The sequence below is a fragment of the Columba livia genome, chromosome 14, assembly GCF_036013475.1.
Source record: "Columba livia isolate bColLiv1 breed racing homer chromosome 14, bColLiv1.pat.W.v2, whole genome shotgun sequence".
Classification (NCBI taxonomy): Eukaryota; Metazoa; Chordata; class Aves; order Columbiformes; family Columbidae; genus Columba; species Columba livia.
Window position 1 is genome coordinate 7,558,823 of NC_088615.1, and position 24,575 is coordinate 7,583,397.

General features: G+C 48.4%; 1 protein-coding gene across 2 annotated transcripts in view; it reads left to right on the forward strand.

The window, feature by feature from the left end:
- The window catches only part of MGAT4B (alpha-1,3-mannosyl-glycoprotein 4-beta-N-acetylglucosaminyltransferase B), a 51,207-nt gene extending 26,770 nt beyond the window's left edge, over positions 1-24,437 (forward strand). Inside the window, exons 2-15 of one of the 2 annotated variants that reach the window (XM_065029817.1) lie at positions 9,162-9,341; positions 10,042-10,182; positions 11,035-11,168; positions 13,597-13,643; positions 15,678-15,791; positions 16,224-16,299; positions 16,671-16,785; positions 17,523-17,653; positions 20,541-20,648; positions 21,580-21,773; positions 22,145-22,223; positions 22,672-22,759; positions 23,277-23,389; positions 23,521-24,437. In XM_065029817.1, the coding sequence (XP_064885889.1) occupies positions 9,162-9,341; positions 10,042-10,182; positions 11,035-11,168; positions 13,597-13,643; positions 15,678-15,791; positions 16,224-16,299; positions 16,671-16,785; positions 17,523-17,653; positions 20,541-20,648; positions 21,580-21,773; positions 22,145-22,223; positions 22,672-22,759; positions 23,277-23,389; positions 23,521-23,544 (1,544 nt within the window). In that variant the 3' untranslated portion in view covers positions 23,545-24,437. The remainder of the gene's footprint in view (positions 1-9,161; positions 9,342-10,041; positions 10,183-11,034; positions 11,169-13,596; positions 13,644-15,677; positions 15,792-16,223; positions 16,300-16,670; positions 16,786-17,522; positions 17,654-20,540; positions 20,649-21,579; positions 21,774-22,144; positions 22,224-22,671; positions 22,760-23,276; positions 23,390-23,520) is intronic. The other variant, XM_065029818.1, reaches the window with a different exon arrangement.
- Positions 24,438-24,575: the final 138 nt, after the last annotated feature.

A 24,575-nucleotide genomic window follows, 5' to 3' on the forward strand; every position in this document is an offset into this window, starting at 1 on the left:
AGCAACAAACTCACTTTCTAGGCGCAACCGAGAGCGTTTATCCTCCCCATGCCAAGGAAGGACGGTGCATTAGGCAAATGCAGCTTCTTTTAAACCATGGACAGGTTTGCTCAGTCAGGACTTACTACGTGTGCAGGCTCCCAGCCCTTCCCATTCCCCTTTCTCCCCCTTTCTCTCCACCCCTCACCCAGGTTTGCCTGTGTGATGTCCTCCTGAAATCCTGTAGAGCCGATGCAATTATTTCGAGGTTTAATGACCCGTGATTTCCGTAATGCTTTATTTTGTTCACTATCGGCGTATTTTTATTCCCCAATCAAATAAAGAGTATCTGGAAAAAAAAAACACCAAGAACAAAGCCTTTGCTTTCCATTTGAGAGAAAAATGCTTTGAAAGCTGTATTTGTGCTACACAGGTAAATAATTAGATTGCTAATGAATTATCTTTGCTTTGAAGAAGAAAGCTGCAGTGTTCCTAATCAGGTTGTGAGGAGAGACACAGAAATTTGGGGTCTTTCTTTCTCCCAAATAACAGGGGAAAAAGGGACTGCCAAGCTGGATGAGGCCAGGGACCACCGGCGGGCTGCTGATTTATCCCATCTTGGTCTCATCCCCATCTCATGGTGCCTCTGTGCTTGTAGCATCTTCCAGCTCTTCTATATTGTTTAAATTTCTTGTTTCAGTGGTTTTGCATGAAATGAATTCAGAGGAATAATATACTTTTTCTGTGCAACACATTTCCTTTCATCAGTTTCAAATTAATATTTGAATTGAGTGGTTACTCCTATATTTTGAGACATGCAGAATGGAAGTCTGTGATATATTTTCGTTATATCACTCTATTTTTATATGCTTTTCATCATGAGCCCTGTTATTATGCCCATCCAAAAATGAATAATCTCATATTTTTTCTTTCCTCACAGAGCAGCGTTTTTTTCAGTCCTTTGATCATTTTCATCACCCTCTTCTAAAACCCCTTTTAAGTCTGTAATAATACTCTTTTTTTCAGATGAGGTGAAAACTCTTCTGGGATTAGGCAGCATCATTTTAATAATAATCTTCATGCTATTATTCCCCATCCCGTTCACTAAGCAGACTAACAGCTTGTTTGCCTCCCTTTCCTCCCTTTGTATTTTTCCCTGAATTGCTGCTGCCTGCAGAGGAGCATCAAGACACTCTTGTGCTCTGTTCTCCTTCCTAGCTAATGTTGTTAATTAAGAACCATGTGAAAAATACCTTGATTTCCCCCGATTAATTTGCATCTATCAGTTTTGGAGTTAATTTGCCATTTTGTTGCCTTTTCTCCCTGTTGTTTGCTTCTTTTCTGGCTTTGACAAACTTCTCTCCATGTCAGCTCTGTATTTGGCTAGTTTGCAAATTCAACTCCTTCTCCATATCCTCAGTAAATCTATTAGACAGCGGCTTTAATGCCCATCCATATGGCTTCCTCTTGATATTTAACATTTTGCTATGATGAAAGTTCACTGTTTAATTCCATCTTCTTTCTCTGTAGATCAATGGCAGTATTTGCCCTCTTCCCTTCTCCTCCTTAGCTTTTTTGCAGCAAAATGAATTGCCATCTCATTTCTGCATCTATTAAATCACTTGAACGGGTTGATAAACCACAGGAAAAATCAGGTCGAGTTCCTTTTGCAGAAGCTGATGGTGGTTATACCTACCAGGGCTTTCCTTGCCTGCCAGCGCTTTTGTTTGTGGCACAGTAAAACCCAAGGGATTCGCAGCGATCTCCGAGCTCTTTGTGTCGTTCGGTGTGATTCACCCACGGAGCTGGGCTGCAGAAAGAGATCCCAAACCTGCTCTGCAGGTACCCAAGAGCCGTCTGACGGCTTCTGCTGCCTCCTCTGCCCTGATCCAAGACATTTTAGGCAGTGGTGGTGGGCATCACTGTTTGCTTTCCTCATTTGTGACTTTCTACATCCTTGCTTTGGGGTCTGCATCCCTCCTTGGGGAGCGTGTTGGGTCTGGGCGCAGGCGCCTCTGTGACTTGCTCTCCTCTTTGGAAAGGGAATTATAATGTTCACCATCCCCGTAATGGGAAATCCACTCCTCCCCATCCCTGGAAACTTACTACTTAGTTGTCTGAACTGGATCTCAAATGCTAACAGTTGCTCCTACTGTGGAACAAAAAGGTGCAGGGGATATATATTTTCCTCTCTCCTTCTAAGGACATATATGCTGAGACAACATTAAAATCCAGCAAGCAGACGTACAACAGGAATATGATCAAAACCTACTGCTGCAAAAAGAAGAAATGATGACTTAAGGGTGCCCATGTTCCCTGGGTAGAGACCGTCAGTGGAGAGATGCATTGCATTTTTATCTCATTAGGCTGAGCTGTTGAAGGTTCAAATGCTGTTAAATATACCACAAATTCTTATTAGATGGCTTTATTTAAAAACAAACAAACAAAAAACCCAAACAACAAGAAAAAACCACACGCATCAGATTGCAGCCGGTGGAAGCACTTTCTTTATTTGAGGATCATTTTTTCAGACAGGCTGACTTTTAATAAGCCTCTAGCACCAGCTGATGTATTGACTCAGCACAATGCTGGTGTAGGGGGATGCTCAAGCCCAGCAGCGGCTGCCGACCCGGCGAACAGCGCGAGAACCCCCGCGGCGCCGGGCTGAGCGGCTGGGGGGGTGCGCAGGGTCCCTCCTGCTGCCATCGCCCAGCTGGGCAGCCAGAGCCTTTTACTAGTGTGGAGGTTGGGTACCGGTTTCTCCAACATGCTGTAGACCCTGACACTGCAGCACGGTGCTGTGTCCCCTTGGAATGGTGCCTGAGCACAGACTCTAGGTTGGAGCTTAGCAACGGCACCATGGCGTGCGCTGGGGTGGTGGTGGCATCGAAATACATTATTCGGCCCTGATTCAGGATAGCACATGGTGTAGGTAGTGACTGAACTGAATGTAGATAGAAGGCAGAGGATGAACGTAGGGATCTAAACCATAGCTGCTGTTTTTGATGGCTGCTTTGGATGCCCATGCGCATTGTGTTCCTTCCCTAGGAGTGTACAAGGCTGGGTTGGACAGGGCTTTGAGCAACCTGGTCTTGTGAGAAGTGTCCCTGCCCGTGGCAGGGGTTGGAACCAGATGATGTCTAAGGCCCCTTCCAACCCAAACCAGTCTGTGATTCTATGGTTATAGTGACTCTGGGACTTGCTCTGTCAGTGCCAGCAGCATCGTAATGCAGCCCCTTTGCTTCAGACTGGGAAACCCACGTGCCTCCTGCTCTCTGCCCTGCCTGCTGCTCTCTGTTTTACCAATAATGATGAGTTTACTTTCTGTATTACTTTCTGTCTTGGTGCGAATCACAAATTATAACACAATGGTTATAAGTTTCTATTAAAACCTTTTTGCTTTAAAAACTTCTTTAAAAAAAAAAAAAAGATACTTACAAAGAAGCCTGGGGTGTATTTTTATAAGCAGGAGCTAGAAAATGCCTGTTTTGACTCTGTGTCTAGGTGGTTCAGGACACAGTGGAGCTGTAAATGTCACATAATGTTTACTGAGTAAAGCATCCATGTTTGCTGTGCAGTGATGGCACTGCTGAAAGGCTTTTTCTGTGGGCACAAATTGGCCCCCAGCAGGGTGGCTGCAACTGATGGAGTCTTTTGGGAGGTCGACCCTGCCAGATAATGTCCCCTCCTGGAAATCTGGCTTTGACTGTGTTTGATTTGTTGCTCAGTGTGTCTTTGTGCTCAGTTCCTTAATGCAAACCAAGTTCTCAGTGGCTGCATATATCCTGAGCTGCCAAAATGTATATGATTTTAAAAGATGAGTCTAAGACTGCGAACAATGGTCTGCTGGCTCATGGAAGGGGAGATGATACATCTCTCACCTTGCTCATCTTACAGGAGCACAGTTAATGTTTCTTTACATTTGAAGGAAAAGACCTGCTCAATTTGCATTCTGTGTGGCACAGGCAGAGACTTTTGAGGGGATATTTTGGATGCTGAACTATCCTCTTTTTCTTTCTGCTACTTAAGACGGTATTTTTACTGTCACAGCTTACCTGTAGCTCCACATACCCCAGCAGAGTCACTTCCCTGTGGCTTTCTGGGGGATGTTTTGGGGTTTTGTTTGTGGTAAGTCTGTAGTGCTGGTCTCTTCCTTCTACAGCCAAATAAGCGAAGGGCAATATTTTGCTTTTAATGGTATAAAACGTTTATTGTGGAGTGACTGTGGATCAGTCTGTACCAGTGTGCAAAGTGTCTGACACCTGTGTGCTCCACTAGCCATCAGGTTTTCATATAAAACAGGACTATCCTTTTTCTCATCTCAGGAGCTGAATTTAATTCACTGATACGGTGTGGTAACTCCTTATATCTATGTTAATGGTCTGGTGAAATTCTGTTAGCAAAATACCTAATGAATGTTGCGATTCAATCAGGGCAATCTAGAGTGTAATGGTGTAATGTGTGGAGCGGTGCCGGCATTCTATAAATCACTACATATCAAAATGTAAAAAAAAATAAATAAAAAAAATAAAAATCCCTAGTCATCTTCTAATTCCAAGAGCTCCTATAAATGGCTGGGGACGAGACCAGGCGTGGGCAGCACAGGCACCTGGCAGGGATGGGGACAGTGGGGAGCTGGGGTTCAGATTGATTCCCTGTGCTGTTGTGTTTTTGGATAACACAGATGCTGTAGAATGGGTTGTTTGTGTGCTCTGGAGTCCCCCAGGCTCTTGCAAGTCCTAGAGAGGTAACAGTTATTAATGAAAAGGGTGCTTTAAAAGAATAGTCCTTGCAGATGAATTTTCTGTAAGCAGTTTAGTTTTCTACTCTGACTCCATTTGCGTTGTAAACTGGGACTGACTACACTTCATTTTCATTGTTTTGGCCCTGGGAAGTCTTGCAGCCAAAAAAAGGTGCCATTGTGCTCCTGAAGCCAAGATTTTATAAAGATAAACAGTCTAGAGGTTTGCAGGTTGCTTTTAGTTTTTAAAGAGAGTTCTTCCTAATGAGAGGCAAATCCAGCTAGCAAAGACTTTGCAGTTGCTTTTGAAAAGGTTGAGTCAAAGGGAAATCTCTGGCTTTGGCTGTGGGTCCAGTCTGCTGGGAGAGGTTATCTGTGGAGAACAAAACCAGAAGTAATTGGTCCTGAAATATGGACACGTTTAAAATGCACCGTGGGCTCCCTGGGAAGCTGGAGTGCAATTTGAAAGACTAGCGCAGAATACAGAATAACTACTTTCATGACTGTGTATATGTATGTGTGTGTGTATATATACATATATATATATATACATATGCATGACTGAGTGAGATTTCAAGGTGGTCTGATTTTATGCCCATCTGCTCTTTTAGAATCAGATTAGTTATTTTGCTTTCAGTCAAAACCTGAAAATGCATAAGCAGAGTGGACGCAAATGTCCCAGTCCTCACCTCTGCTAGCAAACATGCTTTGCATTTGATAGTCACTTAACTAAGGACAAAGCCACAGAATTCCCCATCACAGAGAAATACTGTTTATTAAACGGCTGCTTTCTTGGATGGATGAAAACCCGCGGGGAGACAGCGGGAGATCAGCTCTGCGGAGCCCATGTCAGGCTCCTGGGGAGCAGCCCGTGAGCCCCACCAGTGTGTGCCCATCCACCGCATCCCGGCTGCTGGGAGAGGAGCCTGTTGAAGCCGTCCCTGCCCACTGCTTCTCCAGCGCTTCCCCATGTCGCTCAGCAAACCCAGCGCAGGGCTCTCAGCTGGAGACCCCCAGCTAAAGAAAACAAAGCCTGGCAGCTGCGGCCGCGCTCAGCTGGGGCGAGAGGCGGGGGCGATGCTCAGCAGGACCCTTCCTATGGTCACTGTCCCCCGGCCGCAGGCTGCTCCCCTCCCCAGGGACGCCCAACCCCCAGATCCGTGCGGGATGAACAGATGGCGGCCAACGCTCAGCCGTGCCCAGCGCTGCCTTCTCTGCCCTGTGGAGCCGGCTGGGACGAGGCTGTTCGATGCACACACAGAGCCTTGCAGCCAGCCCGTTCCTAACAACGGCGTGCAAATATTAAGCATGGCAAAGTGTGAAACCTGCTATTTGCAGCGCACTGGGCGTGCACAATGTGTGCTGCAAGTCCCCATTTGAGAGGTTTTTTGGTCTCCCAGGTCTGTCCTGCAGATCATCACCTAACACTAACTTTCTTTCTTTATTAAACCTGTGTGTTTTAAGCCCGAAGCAATGTGTTGTCATCCAAGAAAAAGTAAGTTGAGTCTTATTTTAAATATAGCTAGGAGTTTTTGTCCTGCACTGCTTAAGTCTGGGGATATTTTAAGAGCTCTGCTGTCTTGTGCTGGGAGGGAACACAATAAATATGTAGATAGGGAGTGCTGCTGCTTTGAAAGTTAAGTAAAGGGTCTGTGCTGAACTGACAGTAGCTGAAAAATTTGTTCAGCCTAATTAGCAGCAAATCACTTGTGTGTCCAGCCTCGCTTGTAGAGATGTGAGCCAATTCCCCCCCTTTATCCTCTGCTGCCCTTTGTGGCTTTTCAGAGCACTGGCTGAGCAGATGAGGGTTTTTGTGAGGACGGCAGATCTGCATCAGTGTGTCATTGCAGACCAAGGAGTGCAAAAAGGCATTACTGGAAATTTATGGGAAAACGTACGCCCATCTTGGGCTTTGTCTCGGATTGTTCAAACCGTCACCAAAACCGGTCACGATCGATCAGCTTTTAAATTTCATGAAATTTTAATTAAAGAATGGAAGGCCTACGAAGACATCATAGGACAAGAGCACTGGAAACAAATACAATTTCACTTCCAACCATTAGCCAGAAAAGCAGCAAATGGTTGACTGCACATTACCATTGCGGTCTAATGAAAAGTACAGCTTTTGGCTTCGGCGAGCAGGTCATTAGTGACTGAATAATCAGTGACATTTCCCTTCTGAATCCGACACAAACGAAGTGCAGTGCTCTGGAAAAAGCCATTAAGTACAAAGCCCTGCCTTTACTCTGCTCCAGGTATTGCAGAACACAATCTAGCGGCAGCCTTTAGCTGTGATTTGGCTTTGATAGCATCTGCGGGATAGTAACCCCCTGGTATGCCAAGAGCCAAATGCTTCCAGCCTTGCACAAGGATGGTTCCTGCCGTCAGGTCATGCAAAAACAGAAAGTGAGACTTGTTCCTTGCTGGTGTTCAGAGATGCAGCTGGTAAAAGGTACAAGTAGGAAAACCTATAATCTAGAGTACTGGGAAGCTGAAAGGTGTATTTTTATGTCTGAGAGGGACCAGCAGGTAAAGGTTTAGCTCATGGTGGAGTCAATTTAAAGCCTGACATCCTCCTGTGAATTCCTGTGGCAGCTCCCAAAGCTGGGTGTTAACCTGTTTTTCTGCAAATTTTTAAATGTGTTCTCGGTGGGAGTGGAAGGCAAGCGGCACCCCACAGGAAAAGGGAAAGACTGGCCTTGTTTATGTCTGTCCCTCGACTTTCTCTGGATAACGTGTTGTCAGATGGACGGAGTAATCAAATGGGTGTAACTTCCTCTGCTCTCTCCCCATGTGCCAGTGGCTTTGAAAATAATACTGAAAGGTTAATAGGAGCCAGACTGCCTTGGGGGGACCCTGGTGTTAAAGCAGTGAGTCTTTAGGAAGGTTTTTGTGGGGACAAGAGACCCCATGGGCGAAACTTTTCCTAGGCAAAAACCTTACCAGGAGCTGGACAGGGAATCACTGTTGTCTTGGAAACTCGGTGCTTGGGAGCTGGCTATGTCTGATCTTCAAAATTCTTTTTCTTTATGGACCCCAAAATAGAAGTTGTTGATGCAGTCAGTGTATCTTTTCTCAATGGCTCTGATTTATTTTTAGCCCTCTGTTGGGCAGCTCCGGTGCAATATTTTTGGTCATTAGCTCTCCTGGTCATGTTAGGGCTAAGGATAAATCTGTCTTGGGTGTAGCCCTGTGAATTATAGCTTCACTGAAAACACATGAGTGACCACAGATAAAAGTGTATTTTTAATGAGTAGTTTCATTAATGATGGGGTAAAAAAGGGCCCAAGAAAGTTCATTAATGACTGAATTATTCCACTCCCAGCTATTGTATAGTTCCAGCCGAAGGCTCTCAATAGTTTTATCGCTTTAAAAGGACATGCCGGTAAGATGTTCTTTCAAAATAAAAAACTTTATTACCCTATCAAAAGTTTCTTATTTATATATGACATTTATGATGCATGCTTAACATATGTATCCAAACACTTGGATTTATATAAGTATCCAGGCAGCAGCTGCCATGTGATATTCTTTATCCTGACGTGTTTTGAAGAGGTTAGATTCCCCAAATCCCTTTTGGCTGCTAGAATTTGGGACTCTCTTCTGCAGCTGGAGGAGGTGTCGGTGCCTGCCCTCATCTCCCTGCAGGGCGGCATCCCCTTTGCCTGCATTACCCACTTGAACACTCTTGACATGTGCTCTGAAAACTCTTTCCTTTGTGTGCCGTAAGGAAATGAAAGCAAGAAGCAAGGTGATTAAAAATATTGATATTCCTTGGTTTTGCCGTGGCTTTAATAGACCATCACCACCAGGACTTGCAGTTCTTTTTTCTCTTGGCTCTGCTTCCCCACCGCTTTCTCCAGCAGTCACCATCTCATGTGCCCGAACTTCTGGAGATGCAGAATATTGCTTGTAAAATTAATGCCAGCAGCTTACTCTGCCTTTCCAACTATATAGTGAAGAAGAATTACCATGCAGCTTCTTTTTTGCCGTGTGCTTTGGTCACAGAGAACCTGGTCATATTTTTATATGACCCAGAAACCCAAGTAAAAGAGAAAAATGGAAGTAGCTTTTAAACTGTAGTTCTGCAGCTATAACTGCCCTCTTTCCAGCCTGCTCACCGATGGGTGCGTGCTGGACCACAGCTCCCTAAATCCATGTTGGGCATTGGAACAGGCTGCCCCGGGAAGCGATTGAAACGCCATCCCTGGAGAGGTTTAAAAGGTGCGTAGAGGAGGTTCTTAGGAACGTGTTTTGGTGAGAGTGTTAGGTTAACAATTGGACTCGATGATCTTAAAGGTCTTTTCCAACCAAAATGATTCTGTTTTTCTGTGTTTTAAGGATTGTGTAGATAGGGGAGGTATAAGTGATAGGCGTTGCTTTTGTGGCTTGAAACCCTCCAGAGCACAGAGGAGAAAGCTTCTCCCTTTTGCATCCGCAGGTGACGTTGTGGACATCTACCAGCGGGAGTTTCTTGCCCTTCGGGACCGACTTCACGCAGCCGAGCAGGAGAGCTTGAAGCGCTCCAAGGAGCTCAACCTAGTCCTGGAGGAGATCAAGAGAGCCATCTCAGAGAAGCAGGCCCTGCGGGATATAAACCGGACCTGGAGCAGCTTATCTGGTGAATAAACAGAGAAGCTGAGGATCTTGGGCTGTTTTGAAGCAGTTGCTAATGAGGAGGTAGAGATGTGTGTGTGTGTGTGCGGGGCTGCGGACAGGACGTGCTCTTCTCTGCCCCGGCGCGAGCAAATTGTGGAGTTCACAGGGACCTGGGAACTCTTAAGCTCCTGTTTAATTAGAGGTGCATATGCATCATTAAACACTGAGATTGCCTCTGCTGAGGATATTTGCAAACTTGCTTGCTTACAAGCTTCTTTTTTTTCCTTGCAAGTCATACATGCCATTTCCTATGGCCATATTGAATCCGTATGGAAAATGGGTATCCGAAGAGAGGAGGGAGGAAGGAGTGAGGCTGGCTGAGCACCCCTTGCCTATTTATTCGTTTTGTTGTTTTGGTTTTGGTTTGGTTTTTTTTAAGTTGCTCAGTTGAAGAAAATTGGATCTCTACAGAAAGATCTGATTTGACCTTCATTTGATCTTAATTCTTCCTCCTCCTTCCCAAATATTTTGGGACTTCTTTAAGGCCCTCATGGCTCCTGCTGAACTTTAATTGGGTTTGTGGTAGCATGTTAAAGGTTGGCCTCATTTTTTATAGCCCAGCAGTAGTCTCGGGTGGCCAGGCTGCTCTTAAAAAGGCTTTTTGCCTTGCAGCCTCTTCCTACCTACTGTTCCTTGCAATTGATTCCCTTTTCCTTTTTAAGACGAAACCAAGTTAAAACTGTGGAATATCACCAACAAGAATGTGCTGCACCTTCCCACCATCTTCCATCATTTGCCTCATTTGCTGTCAAAGGAGAACAGTCTGCAGCCAGCCGTGCATGTGGGACAGGGGCGCACTGGAGGTAAATGGGAATTAGTGCTGCTTTTGGTGCTCTTCCTCCCCTTAGTGCCTGTCCCTGCCCTTTCCTCCGGGCCTCGCCATGGTACAGAGATGAGCAGGACTGAAGGAATGGCTGCATGCGTCATGCAAGCTTCCTTGGGATGGTGGCACGCAGGGTGGGTAAGCCATGTCACGTCTACAGGGCAGTGCTGTCTGTGCTCTTGACTGGCACTAAAATGTTCTCAATGCTTCTGCCAGGTGTTTTTAGCTGCTTCGCATCTCCAGAGTGCTCTAAACTTTGCCTGGAAGGTGGTCAGTTGAAAGCACAGTTTGCTGGGTGCTTCATGGAGACTAACCCAAGACAAATCCCATCTGCAGTAGTACCAGATGGTACACTCCTACTCCCAAATCCCAACCCAAAGCCCAAGACCTGACTTATCCCTCCTCAACTGTGGTGCTTTTAGCTATGGGAAGGGTTAGGAGAACAAGGGTGGTCTTGAAGTTGCCGTTCCAGGGCTGGAAAGTCCCCTAGGAGAGGGAGAGTTTCTGGGTGTTTCTTGAGGCATCAGTATTCAGGGGAGAAAAGCAAGAGTCTATGTGATTGCCATGGGTGTCCTTGCCAGCCCAGCACACTGGGGTGCTGCTGGTTGGTGCTGGGCTGGGGCACAGGAGTATGGGAACTACATAGCCCAGGAATCCCTCAGCCTGCTGATGACTGCTGGGTTTTAATGACAGAGTGTGACACCGAGCAGGAGAACCATGAGGCGGTCATGGGAGTAGGAAAGGAAAGTAGTGGAAAGGAAAGTAGTGGAAAGCGAAATGTCATGTCCCAGCACAGCCCCCTCTCTAAAAATCTCTCCTTGGCCCTGGGCAGTGTCCGTCGTGATGGGAATCCCCAGTGTGAAGCGGGAGGTGCATTCCTACCTCACCGACACCCTCAACTCCCTCATCTCAGAGCTCACACAGCAGGAGAAGGAAGACTCCGTCATTGTCGTCCTCATCGCTGAGGTAAGACAGAGCTTTGCCTGTTTACCCCATTTCCCTGGCCCCCGTCCCATCTGCTGTCTGCCAAACTCGGTGCCAAACGGGACGGCTGCCCACCCGGAGGCCAGTTCTGCTGCTTGTTGGGGCAGATAAGCCCAGCCTTGGGCTGCTGTCTGACCAGGATCATTAGGTGCATCCTGCCCAAAATGAAACACCAGCTGGGCCAGAGCAGGTCAGAATCCAGGCAGGCAAACGTTAGCAGCTGCCAGTGCAGCATGTGCATTTCTCTTTCTGGTCTAAGTCATGCTGGCTCTTGCAGGGCGCTTGAGTGTTTGTTCCCAAAATGTGCTGGAGCCAGCTGCATGGCCACATCAGGGGGAGCTCTCAGACCGGCTCCTGAAGCAGCTTAATTTCTCCATACACCTGTAAGACAGCACTAACCCCCTCTCCAAAGCCAAGAGCTTGCTGATTTGGGGATGAGACTAATATGATGCCTCTTCATACTGGTCTGTGGAACCCAGAATCAGTTGCTGAATCCAGGGGCTAAACAGCCTTGATACATTAATCCACAAGAGCTGCTTTTAGCTATGGGTTTAGATGGTTATTTTTCTCCATGTCTTTCCCCTCAGGATTATTTTCTTGAGCTCGAAGTGCATTTGTCTTAATTTTCAGAAATCTGGTAAGAAAGATAAACCTCAGTGGTATGTTACTGGGAGCAGAACAAAGATAAATGTTTGGGTTTGCTGCCTGTTTACCCATCATTTGATATTTTGAGTAGCATTTGACTTTTGTGTCTCTGGCTGGTATTTTGTATAAGGAGGTGTTCACGCATGGGTACAGCCCAAAGTACCTGGGACAGGACTCAGTCCTGGCTGTCATTTTCCTTTGAGCCAGGACAGGTTTGGTGGCTGTTTTCACAGTGGATGAGTTAAAGCATGAGAGGTTTTAAGTAACTTGATGGGAAACATCTTCTGCTTGGGACTGCTGTAATATATTTTTCAGTTGACTTGAAAACAGGGTGCATGCCGTGATGGCAACACCTGGCTTTGTGTGTGTTTGCCTGTGATGAGGGAAGTGAACAACAAAGAAATTAATTCTGATACTGGGAAGTGCAGGAGCACACCTGCCATATCCCAGTAACAGTGATGGTAGTTGTTGCAGATCACCATCACTGTTCTTTCTTGCTGACACAATGTCCTCCATACGTTCAAGTGTCAACCACCACTGCGCCTGCTCTGCCTCTTCCCAAAGTGTTTCTCAGTGCACCCTAACAAGGGCTCCTGAGGCATGGGATAAAGAGTAAACATCAGAGAGGGTGTTATGAACCTGGAGTGGATGCTCGGTAATTTGGAGACTCAGGACAACAGGTGGAGCAACTCTATGTCCTTTTTGGGATGGGGACTTCTAATTTCTGAGTGCCGCCGCCATTTCAGTGGCAGCTGGGTCCTTGGGGCAGAGCTGTGCATTTTCTCCCAAATCCACGAGCATCTTTCCTGCCTTTGTTTTTCCCATTGCTGTTTCCTTGGCAGCGCTGGTGTAAGGAATGAGTCCAGCACCACGTGCCTGGGCCCTGTTTGGGAAAGGGACCTTTTTCCTCTTGACAAAACCCTCCCTTGTCACCGTTCCAGTGTGGAAGTGCTGTCCTCAGCTTGTAGCACACATCCCCAGCATCTCACTTCTCACCTCCGCCCGGCGCCGCGTGCAGCAGCAGCCGCTCCCAGCTTCTGCGATGCTGCGTCTGCATTTCCACCCGGGACACACGGCCCCGTGGGCCGTGCGACCGCCCAAAACAGTGTCACCAGCAGGAAACAGGCACAGTTTTTGCTCCTGGGTCTCCTGCCCTTTGTTCTTGGATTTTGTTTTCCTGGTCACTGTGCAGATGGTTTCTGTCCGGTGCCTTTGTGTGCCTGCACTTATCTGTCCTGCAGATAGCAGCATGCAGCGCTGCTGACCTTTGCTTCCCGACTGTTACGGGTTGCCAGCTTGTTTGTGGGACAAACTGGTTTTTTAGGAAGAAAAGCGTTGAAATGAACCTGAAATGGAAAATACATGCTTATAAATAGACCCGTCTTTTTCACAAAACGGGTAGAGATCCTTTTCTGCCGAGTATTCACTTGGATGAAAACTAGCATGTATGGAGAAAAAAAGATAGCCCAGAAGTTAACACTGTGTGTGAACACAGTGCTGGCAGGGGCAGAAGAGCCAGGAGAAAGGATCTTGAGTCCTTTGGGTATATTTTGGTGTGTGATGCCTTTGGTTAACACAAAGGAGGGCTCCTAGGAGTCTGTCGGTGTGGGGAGAGCCCTTAAACTGGATGAAAGGAGACATGAAGATGAGTGAAGATGTACAGAGGTGCTGACAGTGTCCCGGGGGTGTGTTCAAGGTGATTTCTGAGCCACAGGGGCACAGGCTGAGGCTGAAGGAACTAAAAGTGCTTATCTTTTGTTTTCAGACGGATCCGCAGTACACGGCCGGAGTGGCAGAAAATATCAGAAACTTGTAAGCACTTCCAAATGAGTACAGCAATACGGGCTGTAGCAAGACTGGGGAATAGCTTCATTAACGAGAAAATACATGCTTTTCTGCTTCCCTTTTTGTTGTTGTTATTTACTTTTTTCAGTTCTTAAACTCTGAGCTGTCTTTGCTGTTGCCACTTCCACTTTATGCTCGTTCTAAAATGCATCTTGTATGTAGCTTCCAGCAGGCTGCCTTGTGCTCACAGTATTTAACACACGCGGCCACGCTGTTTCATTTTGCACTTTCTGTCCTGTGGCATTGCAAGAAGATGGTTTATTTAGGTTTCCAGTGACCCTGGCAACAGTTTCTGTGTCCAATGCAGCCCTCTACCTGCTCTGCAGAGTCAGAGCAGCTGGGCAGCGTGGTAGGGACACCCAAATGTTCCTGCCTTATTTTGCTTTAAAAATCTGTGATTCATTTTTCTTCCTGCTCCAGCCTGTTTGTTTTTCCCTTGTTCTAGGCACTAGTTACATTTGTCTCTCACGCTAGCTGCTATTTATGTCCTGGAGTCAGTGGCTTTTACGGCTTCATCTGTGGCTGTTTAGGCAGAAGCCGGTGACGGATTATTAACCATGAACCGGTCCAGGCGTTGACAGCATCAGAGCTCGGAGGCAAAAGAAAAAAGTGGTGAAAGAAGAGGCTGTGACTCCTGTCCAGCTCCTGCGATTGCGTGTTTCCAAAGGATTGCAGTCGCCATCAGGAGACGCAAAGGGCAGCACATCCCTCCAGTGTCCCCATCCCTGAGCCAATGATGGGAGAGGGGCTGGAATGTGCAGCGGGGGATTGTGTTCCCGGGCACTTGTAGAAGAGCTGAAACAAAGCCCTCCATCTTGCTGTGTAGGAGCTGGCAGAGCTCCCCTCCTTCTGCCAGCACTTATCGGAGAATAATGGACCGATTGTCCAGCAGATCCTGATGAAATTACTGGGTGCTGCTGCAGAGAGTGCTTCTGCGTAGAAGGCTTGAAACTTTAATTGACTTAATGATTTGATTTCTCACTGTCCCCCCCTCTCCAGTGCCTCCTGCTCCTCCCTGATTCACTGACATTATTTTTCTTCCAAATTGAACTGAGCGGTGTGGGGCCAGGGCAGGCTGAGCTCATAGTGCAGGTTTCGTCAGCTCAATGAGAATCTTCTGATTCTGATTCCTGATTTGAAAACATTAGCTGAAAATCTTGCCAGTCCCAAGGAGGGGATAAGAAAGGGAAAAATAAGTGAGAAGTTTTTGGCAATCCCGCTGCTTTGTCTCCCTCTGCCCCATCTCCCATCCTCCAGGCTCTGCACAAACAAAGGAAATCAGCCTTGCACCAAATGTTCTCAAAAAGGGCAGTACAAAAATAACTGGTTTTCCCACTTATCTCTCACAGTTACAGTAATCTCTGGTTATTGCTTGCAGGGCTGTTGTAGGTATACATTTCTCAGAAGGGTGACATTTTCTATTCAAGTTTGACTCTTTAAAGAGTTTTTAACCACATTGTACGGAAAATAGATGCTGATTTTATCAGCATAAGGGAACTAGGTAGAATTCCTGCTGGCTGTCCTAACTACAGCCCAACAGTGGTTTTAAGTAACTTATCAGAAATGCATAACATAATCTCTGCAAAATGGCTTTTAATTACTGATGCATTCGGAAAATCTCTAAATGCCAGTAATGCCAGCAAGTCCTTTCTTTGGTGCACCAGTCTGCAGGTCCGTTTAATCCTGTAGAGAGTACACGGTGCTCAGGGCTGGTCTTTAAAACTGACCCGTGCGTGTGTGCAGGAGGGAAGAGGGATGCTAGTAGTGAACATGTGGGGCTATTAGAGACCATGGGAGGGAGAGAACAGCTTTAAAATTCCATGGCAGTCCCTGCTGATGTCCTTTGGTGAGGCCTGCAAGTGCACGAGCTGCTGGGGAATTTTATCTTAGAGGCTGTATTTTTTGTTCGGTTCTGCAGCTCAGTGTTCACCCAGCAATTTGGTCTATGAAACAGGGCGTCAGACATGGAGGTATTTGTTTACTGCAGCTTTTCTCCCTCAGATTCCCAAAGGAAATACACTCAGGTCTCCTGGAGGTTATTTCCCCATCTCCACATTTCTATCCTGATTTCTCCCACCTGCGGGAATCCTTTGGGGACCCCAAGGAAAGAGTCAGGTAAGAATCAATGAGCTCCAAAACAAGGAAGCCCTGAGTTAAGTAACTGCAGCATCTTCCCCCAACTCCAGCAGGGAAAGCTCTTCTGTAGGGCCAGGCAAGACCCTTAAACTCGCTTTATCCGAGGGCTAGAAGGACGTGGTGTCGGGGGGATGAACTGGCGCCAGCTTTACAGGGCTTGTGCTGTGCAGTGGTGTTTCCAACACCAAGCAAAGGGGTCATTTTAACCCAGATAATGTTTGTTTTGGACATCCCTGAGTTTCCCAGTCACTCTTAGCTGACCAGTTTGAGACCAAAAGGCAGAGGCCATATGCCGTCCCCTTCTCCAAGAGCTATGTCATCTTTCCAGCTTAAACCATCCTCAGCTGGCTCCCCCGAGCAGCCGGGCATGCCAGGACAGACTGGCGCTGCCATCATGTTTCTCTCTTGCAGGTGGAGGACAAAGCAGAACCTCGACTACTGCTTTTTAATGATGTACGCCCAGTCCAAAGGCATCTATTACGTGCAGGTGGGTTTGGTGCTGGGGGCGGAGGGGACAGGGGTGAACCTGTGAGTTCACTGGGGCTTGTACCCGGAGGAGAGCGGGCAAAGAGCATGGCCAGTTGTGGAAAGCAGCAGAGTGGGAGCAGGTTTTAACCAGACAGATTCAAAAGCCAGGTTTCTGAGATGTCTCAGAGACCTCCTGTGCAAGGAGGGCAGGAGTCCTTATTTTGTTTACCTGTTAGATTGGGTGAGAAAAATGTGCTTGGAGCCTCTTCCAAAATAAACTAGATCTGTGCCAAAGCGTTCCTCCGGTCTATGGTGTGATTGCTCTGCACAGTGAGGCTCTTAATGGAACCTGGCTGGGTCATTGGCACTGAGTGTCCTTTCCTCTTGCAGCTGGAGGATGATATTGTGGCCAAACCAAACTATCTCAGCACGATGAAGAACTTTGCCTTGCAGCAGCCCTCCGAGGAGTGGATGATCCTGGAGTTTTCTCAGCTGGGGTTTATTGGTAACGTCCCCCCCAAGCTCACCCCAGTCCCATCAGGCGCAGGCACAAGTGCCTACTGGTTCTTGCAGGCATTTGGTCCAATGAGTTGTCCCAATGAGGTGGTAAAATACTTGGACTTCATCCCTCCCTATTTTTGCAATGGCCTTTGTATTGCACAGGGGAGAAAGATCCTCACAGCTAATAATCACTTTTAATAAAAATAAACCTGGTCAGCGGCCCAACAGACAGCCGAGCAACTCAGATGTGACCAGTAGCTTTTAGACTGGATGGGATCTGGAGTTGCCTAAGAGCGTGCAAAAGGAAGTTTACATCAGCACAGAACTATTTTGGGAACAGCAGTACATGGTTGCAGTAGCAGCTTGATCTGTTATTTTGGATACTGGTTTGACTGGCTTAAAATTTGTAGTTTTTGGGGCAGGAAATGGTCTGTCCTGCAGCTGGCTGAATGTTTTTCATCCTTATTTCTCCCTGCTGAATGGAAGAGTTTTAGACCTTTTGATACTGTTGTGACCTATGAGACACTAATGCTTTCTAATTCTGCGATTAATATTAAATCCAGAGCTGTATTAGCAATGCCAGCAGTACTGGTACATAAAACAGAGCTGCATGCTATTTCCTTTACGTAGAGAGATGGACACATCCAGCCTCCACAAACCAGTCTCCCAAGTTTTTTCTTCCCAGCTCTGATTTTTTGACCTTTTCATACCATAGCTGCTCTCTCTTTCTTTGTGCCGTAGGAAAAATGTTCAAGTCTCTGGATCTGAGCTTGATTGTGGAGTTCATCCTGATGTTCTATAAGGACAAACCCATTGACTGGCTGCTGGATCACATCCTTTGGGTGAAAGTCTGCAACCCTGAGAAGGACGCAGTACGTAAACAACCTCGGTTGAAGGGAAACCTTCTGTTGTCTGTGGGCAAATGTGCACATGGTCTTTGTCTCCAGAGGACCTTTCCTGGGAGCTCTGGTGCAAACTGACTCTGCACTGAACCGTGTTGTCCCTGTGGAGTGTGCTGCGGGGTGTCCTTGTGAATTGTGTAAGCAAAGACCTGGGAGTTCAGGCTTTTGTAATCTGCAGCTGCCAGAAAAGGCATTATTTCTGTGTCTAAGCACTGACAGGGTATTCCTCCTCCAGTCGCCAAGGAGAGGAGCCATTCCCCATTCTTCTGTGTTGTTGTTCATTCCGGTGTGCTTCTCTCCCTGAAGCCATTCCCCGCTCACTGACTATAACCCCAGAATAACCCCTTGGCTCTGGGTCTGTGTGCCATACCCGCCTGGAGCAGAGACACGGGCTGCCCAGGGACCTCACCCCAGATGACCCGAGAGCAAGCCCGCCGTGCATAGTGTGCCAAAATAAAGCCAGAGCACGCAAAGCTCTTGTCGGGTTTCTAGGAGGTTGCAGAGAGGTGAAACAGGCTCCGTTTTCATGCTCCGTCTCATTTGCTGAGCCGTGCCTGCACGAAGCCTTGCAGGCAGCAGCACAGGAGCCCCCGTGCCCTGCGGAGGTTGTGTTTGAACTCCCCTCGGCGGCAGCAGCGAGGGGCTAAAGCGAGTGGGAAGGGCAGAGGAGGAATGTGTGTGACAGCAGATGTAAGATGAGCTCACCGCCAGATCCTCTCCTGTCTCCTCTCTGAACATATTGTATTTACTCATGTGCTCGTTCGCCCTCCTCCCCAGGCGGAGAATGAGCAGCGGAGTCCCCGTGCAGAGCTTGAAGCCAGTCGCTTAGGACAGACCTCATGGTCACAACTACTTTGTGGTGGCAAATGCCAAAGCAAGTGGTCACTCTGGGGATAAATACAGTACTTTTGTGTTGGAGGGGACAGGGCATCCTCAGGGCTCTGCAGAAGTGGGACAAAGATGTGGTTTGATTTGACCTGATCCCTGGCAGAGGCCGTGAGGTTGGCTCCAGTGCCCCATGTGCAGCAGGACCAGTCTCAGATGATGTCAATAGTGTCCTCCTGGCAGTTCAAACCATGTGCTCAGGTGTGACAGGGTCATCACAGCCGTGGGCAAAGCCAGGTGGCAGGATGCTGGGATGCAGTTGGGAACGATGCTGCCGTCTGTGCTCCCCCATCCCGTCCTCCAAATAATCAGTTTGAGCATTGATTAACTACAGATCCTGCTGCACAGGATCATCTTTTTCTTAGCTCCTCTTCACTCATTTTCTGCTACCTGGTGGAGCCAAGGTTTTCCCAGGGGAAACTGCAAACCTCTTAAATGTGTTGGCTTTTTAAAAATTAACCTACTTTCCATGTGGATTTCTGGCTTCTTTCCCCCACCATTTGCATGATTAACTCTGCACAGCGCCCTTTCAAACATGACTTTCCCTTGTAAATCCCACTGTGCAGAATCAAATTGGTAGCAGGGAGGATTTGTCTTTTTGATTGAAAGTTTATTTGACCTGAGCTTTTGGTAAGTGCTTTTCCTCCTCTGGATATATTCTGCTCTTTCTTTTTTAACTAATTTTAGATTTACCTGGGGTAGAGCTGTGTGAAAGGATGACCTTCTTGCCACCAACTGAGCCATTCCCCCTCCTGGCTCGAGTGAGACAATGCTGCTCTCAGCAAATGCTTCTTTAGCAGAAAGGAAAAGGGGAGAAAGAGAAATAAGGAGATGCTGTGGCTCTCTCCATTCCCCTTCCTCCTCCTCTTCCTGTCCAGAGTGAGATCAGACCTGATGGGGTTGCATCTGGGGTTGCTGGCAATGAGTAGGGTCTCTCCCATTAGTGTGGCTAGTTTTAATTTTCTAATGTAACGTGAGCTGGATTAGGGGATTATCTCCTCTGCAGCTCGCAGGGGTCATGCCTGGAATTTCCCAGCTCCTGGCAGGGTGGCAGCGGCCCGTGCGGGCAGCCCATGGCGCGGTCGGTGTGGCTGGCTGTCCCCCTGTCCCCTGCCCTGTGTCACCTGGTGACACAGCACCCAGCAGCAGGGTCGCTGCCAGGGTTGTTCTTGGGTGGGAGGCTGCAAGAGCAGACAGTGGTAGGGGTGTGTGTGTGCTTCTTTTATTGGAAAAGGCAAAATTTGGAAAACAAATTCCCTCTCTCTGCAGTTTAAAGTGTGAGTTCTTGCCTCCACACTGTCAGTGTTTTTCCCCCTTTGTCCTTCATTCCTCCTCCATCATCTCTCTCCCCCCCACCCACAGAAAATCACTGGCTGGGTCGGAGTTGCATCTCCAGGTTTATTTACATGGTGGGATGAGTGTGAAACAGTCAGCTCAGACAATGGCACCTGCCATACATCTGCCTCATAACAACTGCCAACAAACTGAAAACTCTGCCCATCTGGAAAGAGCCCGCGCTTGCTACCTGTTCGCTTTGGCTCTGAATCATCCCAGGATTTACTGCACCTTGGGACACCGGTGCTCCCGAGCTCCGGGTTGCAGGGAAAAGGCTTTTCTGATGAGCCAAGGAAGAAAGAAACAAAATTCTCTGGCTGTCCCTACCTGACAGCACCCAGAGGGGATTTGCTCAACGTTTGCTAAGCTGAGCTTGGCAAGGAGACATGTGGCACTTAAACCTCGGGCACGTCGGCTGCCTGGCAATGCCCAGTGGGTGACTGAGAGACGCAGTCAGGTTCCTCCAGAGCACAGTTAAAAGCTCTCTTGCCAAGTTAAAACCAAGATAACACAGAAAGGCAAAGAACTAGAGAGACAGGGGTGTTTATCCCTCGTCGTGCCCTTGGCCATTCCTCTCGCGGGTCACAGTTGACCGCAGAGGTTTAACACAGGGCACTGCGGGATTGTCTCATTTCAGAAACACTGTGACAGGCAGAAGGCAAACCTGAGGATCCGCTTCAAGCCCTCGCTCTTCCAGCATGTGGGAACCCACTCCTCCTTGGCCGGGAAGATACAGAAGCTGAAGGTGGGTACCAGCTGCCTGTCCAAGCCTCAGCCTGCAGGTACCTGAGAGCTGGTTGCTTTTGGGGTGGGGACATCAGTGGCAGCAAATGGTGAGATGGTGACAGCTGGGTTTCTGTATGGTGGTTGTGTTTTATTCTGTACTAGTGAGCTCATGTAGCTCCTGCTTCTCAGAATGGCAGTGACATATACCCGCAATCGCTGCAAGCTTGTAAGCGTCAGTACTGGTCTTGGCCACCCATCCTGTGTGCCAAACCATGGTCCAGGCAAGGTGGTTTTGAAGCATCAACTGAAAAACCCTGGAGAGATGACTCCTGAGTTGGTCAGACTTCCTTCCCGTCACCCTCCTTATTCCTGGGATTTGCTGATAGGTGAACTAGAGCTTGCTGTGTAAGAGCTTAAATCGTTTGTATGTATTTAAACATCTACAAAATCAAGCTTCCCGCAGCTGTATATGCAGGACCCAGAGACACACATCCCTGAGCTGTGTCAGTGCTGTGTCTGTTGGATCCCCAGGTAAATGGATGGTGTGATCCAGTTTGTATCTCAGTGCAGTGCCTGTCAGGCCATGTAATCCAGCCATTTTTTGCTATCGTCAGCCTCCTAGCCACCTTCTCCTCAGGTGTAAGGGTTGTTTTCAGAGCTCCTGGGGCAGGAAATGCATTTAGGAATGCATAGACAATTAAAAGCTCTTTGGTGCTAGATCAGAGTGCCAAGCAGTGGTGCTTCTCTGTGCCATCTCTGAAGTTGTATCCTCCTGGGATCCAGCATTGCCCTGTCTGGTGCCTTCCCACGTCTCTTCCATCTCTTATCCTTCTGTGCTGTGCAAATTGAGAGCTTTTAACTTGCTGTGCCTCATTGCTGGGATCTCTGTTCCTGTTGGGTGGGAGTAGTTCATGACCCTTTTCTGCCCCTTTGCTTTGTACCCAACCAAGGACAAAGACTTTGGCAAGCAGGCCCTGCGGAAAGAGCACGTCAACCCTCCTGCGGAGGTGAGCACCAGCCTGAAAACCTACCAGCACTTCACCTTGGAGAAGGCTTACCTGCGGGAGGACTTCTTCTGGGCCTTCACTCCCACCGCTGGAGACTTCATCAGATTCAGATTCTTCAAACCACTCCGCATAGAAAGGCCAGTGCCTGGGGGAGGTGGGCGAGGGAGGGCTTGGGGACAGCTTGGAGCGTGTGGAGACACTTTCCTTTTGCTCTTCTGGCTCAGGTTGAATTTCTTGCCCGTATTCTGCTTGGCTGCCCAGGAGGAAGGATAACTTGGCCCTTTTTTCAGTGGGGCCATGTTTGCTGGAGCTCTTTGCTTTCCTGCGCTTGTGAGCAATCCACACTTTAGCTAATGTGGCGCAGAAGGTCTCTTTCCAAACCATATGCTCATTGTCTTTTTGGGATGGTACCTGCTAGGTTGAGCTGTTTGATGTTTCAGCTGTGGTGCAAGCCATCATGTCCCCCCTCACTCAGTGTGGGTTTCCATGGCTTTGGTCTCTCTCACAGGTTCTTCTTCCGCAGCGGGAATATTGAGCACCCAGAAGACAAACTCTTCAATACGACTGTGGAAGTTTTGCCATTTGACGTAAGTGTTTTATTGACACTTGACATGGGGGTTGAGTGGGACGCAAAAAGAGGTTTGAGAGAAGGAAGCTGCTTATAGCTACCAGGAAAAATCTTTGCAAGACTCAGGTGCCTTTGTGAGGTGCTGGCTGGGAGCTGGGGGGTCACAGCTGGTGTGGGAGCACCTTGGGATGGGGATGCGGTGCTGAGCAGTCACTATAGGAGCCATCCGTGCCTGCAGAGGGGATGCTCAGATGGGTGGGAAGGCTGCGGAGGGGATGGAGCCAGGACGGTGCAGTGGAAGCAGAAGCACGGGGGCAGCAAATGTCCGTTTGTTTCGGGGCATGAGGCCTGGGGAGCCAGGTGAGGGGGATGAGATACCGAGGGATGCTGCTGAGGGCAGCTCCAGGGTTGCTGCTGTTGCTGGGGCTTTTGGGTGGCTCTTGCCCGAGCTGCTCTCCTTCCCGCAGAGCCTGCAGTCGGATAAGGAAGCCTTGCAGGAGGGAAGAGGCACGGCCGTCAAATACCGCCGAACGCCGGATGGCTACATCCAGATAGGTACAGCAGGGTGGGGGTGGTGAACTGCCTGCTGGGTTTGGTGACACAGCCCAGAGCCTCATCTTTGAGTGAATTGAGACCCTCAGTGCTTGGCAAAGAGTGATTTCTGCGTGGCAGGAGCCTGCTTGGAGCAGGATCTAATTGTCACTGTCTCTTCTACTGCCTTCCTTCCCCTCTTCAAATCAGTGTCCTATTCAGCTAGTATTCAGTCCTATGTTTCTGCCTGTCTCTGCTCAGAGCTGGGACCAGATTATTCAGATTATCCACTTACCTAACCTGGTCTTAAAAGCCTCCACAGTAGGCAATGTCAGGCTGTCCCTCCACAGCCTGTCTCGGTACTCACACCACTTGCAGTTTGGACTTTGTCTCCTGCCACCTGAGCTTGTTTTAGTGCAGCCTACAGGGACCCACTGCTGTCTGTTTTCTCCCTGTTGAAGTTTTCAGAAAAAACAAACAAGCACACCAAAAGTGGGACATAGCAACCCTCCCCATGTCACCCATGTGCTCTCCCCACCAGGCTCCTTCTCCAAGGGTGTCGCAGATGGTGAGGTCGACCCCTCCTTTGGGCCGCTGGAGGCCATCAGGCTGTCCATCCAGACCGACTCCCCGGTGTGGATCATCCTGAGCGAGGTAAGCGGGGCTTTGGTGTGGCTCATCTCGAGTGAGGTAAGCCAGGCTTTGTCGGCAGAGAGATGGCCGTGTCCTTGGCTTCCTGCCACCTCCACCAGCTTCTCTCTGATTGCAACCCTCTCTCCTTTCAGATTTTTATCAAAAAGGCAGAGTGACACAGGCGTGAGGAAGGGCGACACCCGCGTGGATCCCCTCCCTCCCCTCCCGCTCCCTCCTCCCCGCGGTGCCCGCGCACAGGGACAGCCGTGCCCAGGGCACGCACAGACGGGCCTCGGCAAAGGGGCCACGGGGCCAGGACGTCGTCTTCTCCAGAAGAAGAGCAAAAAGCAACATCCGTGCAGAGGGCTGGATTTGCTCCCTCGGCCCCTCATGGGTGCGTGGCTGCTTGGGCCACACCGACACAGGACGGTTTGGGGTCAGGATGAGCTTTAGCAAACGTGGGGACTAAAAGCACCTTCAGCCGAGGACAGGACAATCGCTAATTTGGGGACAGAGTCGGGGCTTGGTCACGTTGAGTCCTGCCGGCTGGGATGGAGACGGCCAGGGACCACGGGCTGCCTTTTCTTCACCCGGGCAATGGGCCTGGCCAAAGCTGAGGATTAAGCGACAGCGAAGATTGAGCTTCCTGCAGCAGAGCAGGAACAAATCCGAAGGCGTTGGAGCCATGAGGATGGCAGGGAAAATTAAAAACAAAAAAAACAAAAAACAAACGCCACACTGTGCCTGCCAGCATTGAACACAGCCCTTCAGCTCACCGTGAAGTCTCCAGTGTCTTCATGCCTTGAGATTGAGTGCAGAAACCATCTTTTTAAATAACTATTTCAGTTATTGATTGGTGTGAATTTTTGGGAAAAAAAGCAGAAGTAGCCCAGTTCAAAAATAGTAGGGATTAGTGTAAATCCCAATGTCTCTTCAGCTATACACTGGAATGCATTATACTACTTTAATGTGCTGTATTTTTTATTATTGGATACATTTGATTTTTCAAGTACATCTCTATATATAAATATATAAAATAATGTGCACTGTAATAAAAGCTAAATTTAAACCTGTGGTGCAGCAGTGAGAGTCACTGGCAGGTGCTCTGGCTCTGCCGCCCTGTTCCCCATCACAGGACAGGGCTGTCCCTGGGGGCTGGGAAGCAGCTGGAGCCCCAGCAGCCCAAATGGTGCCATTCCTCAGCACT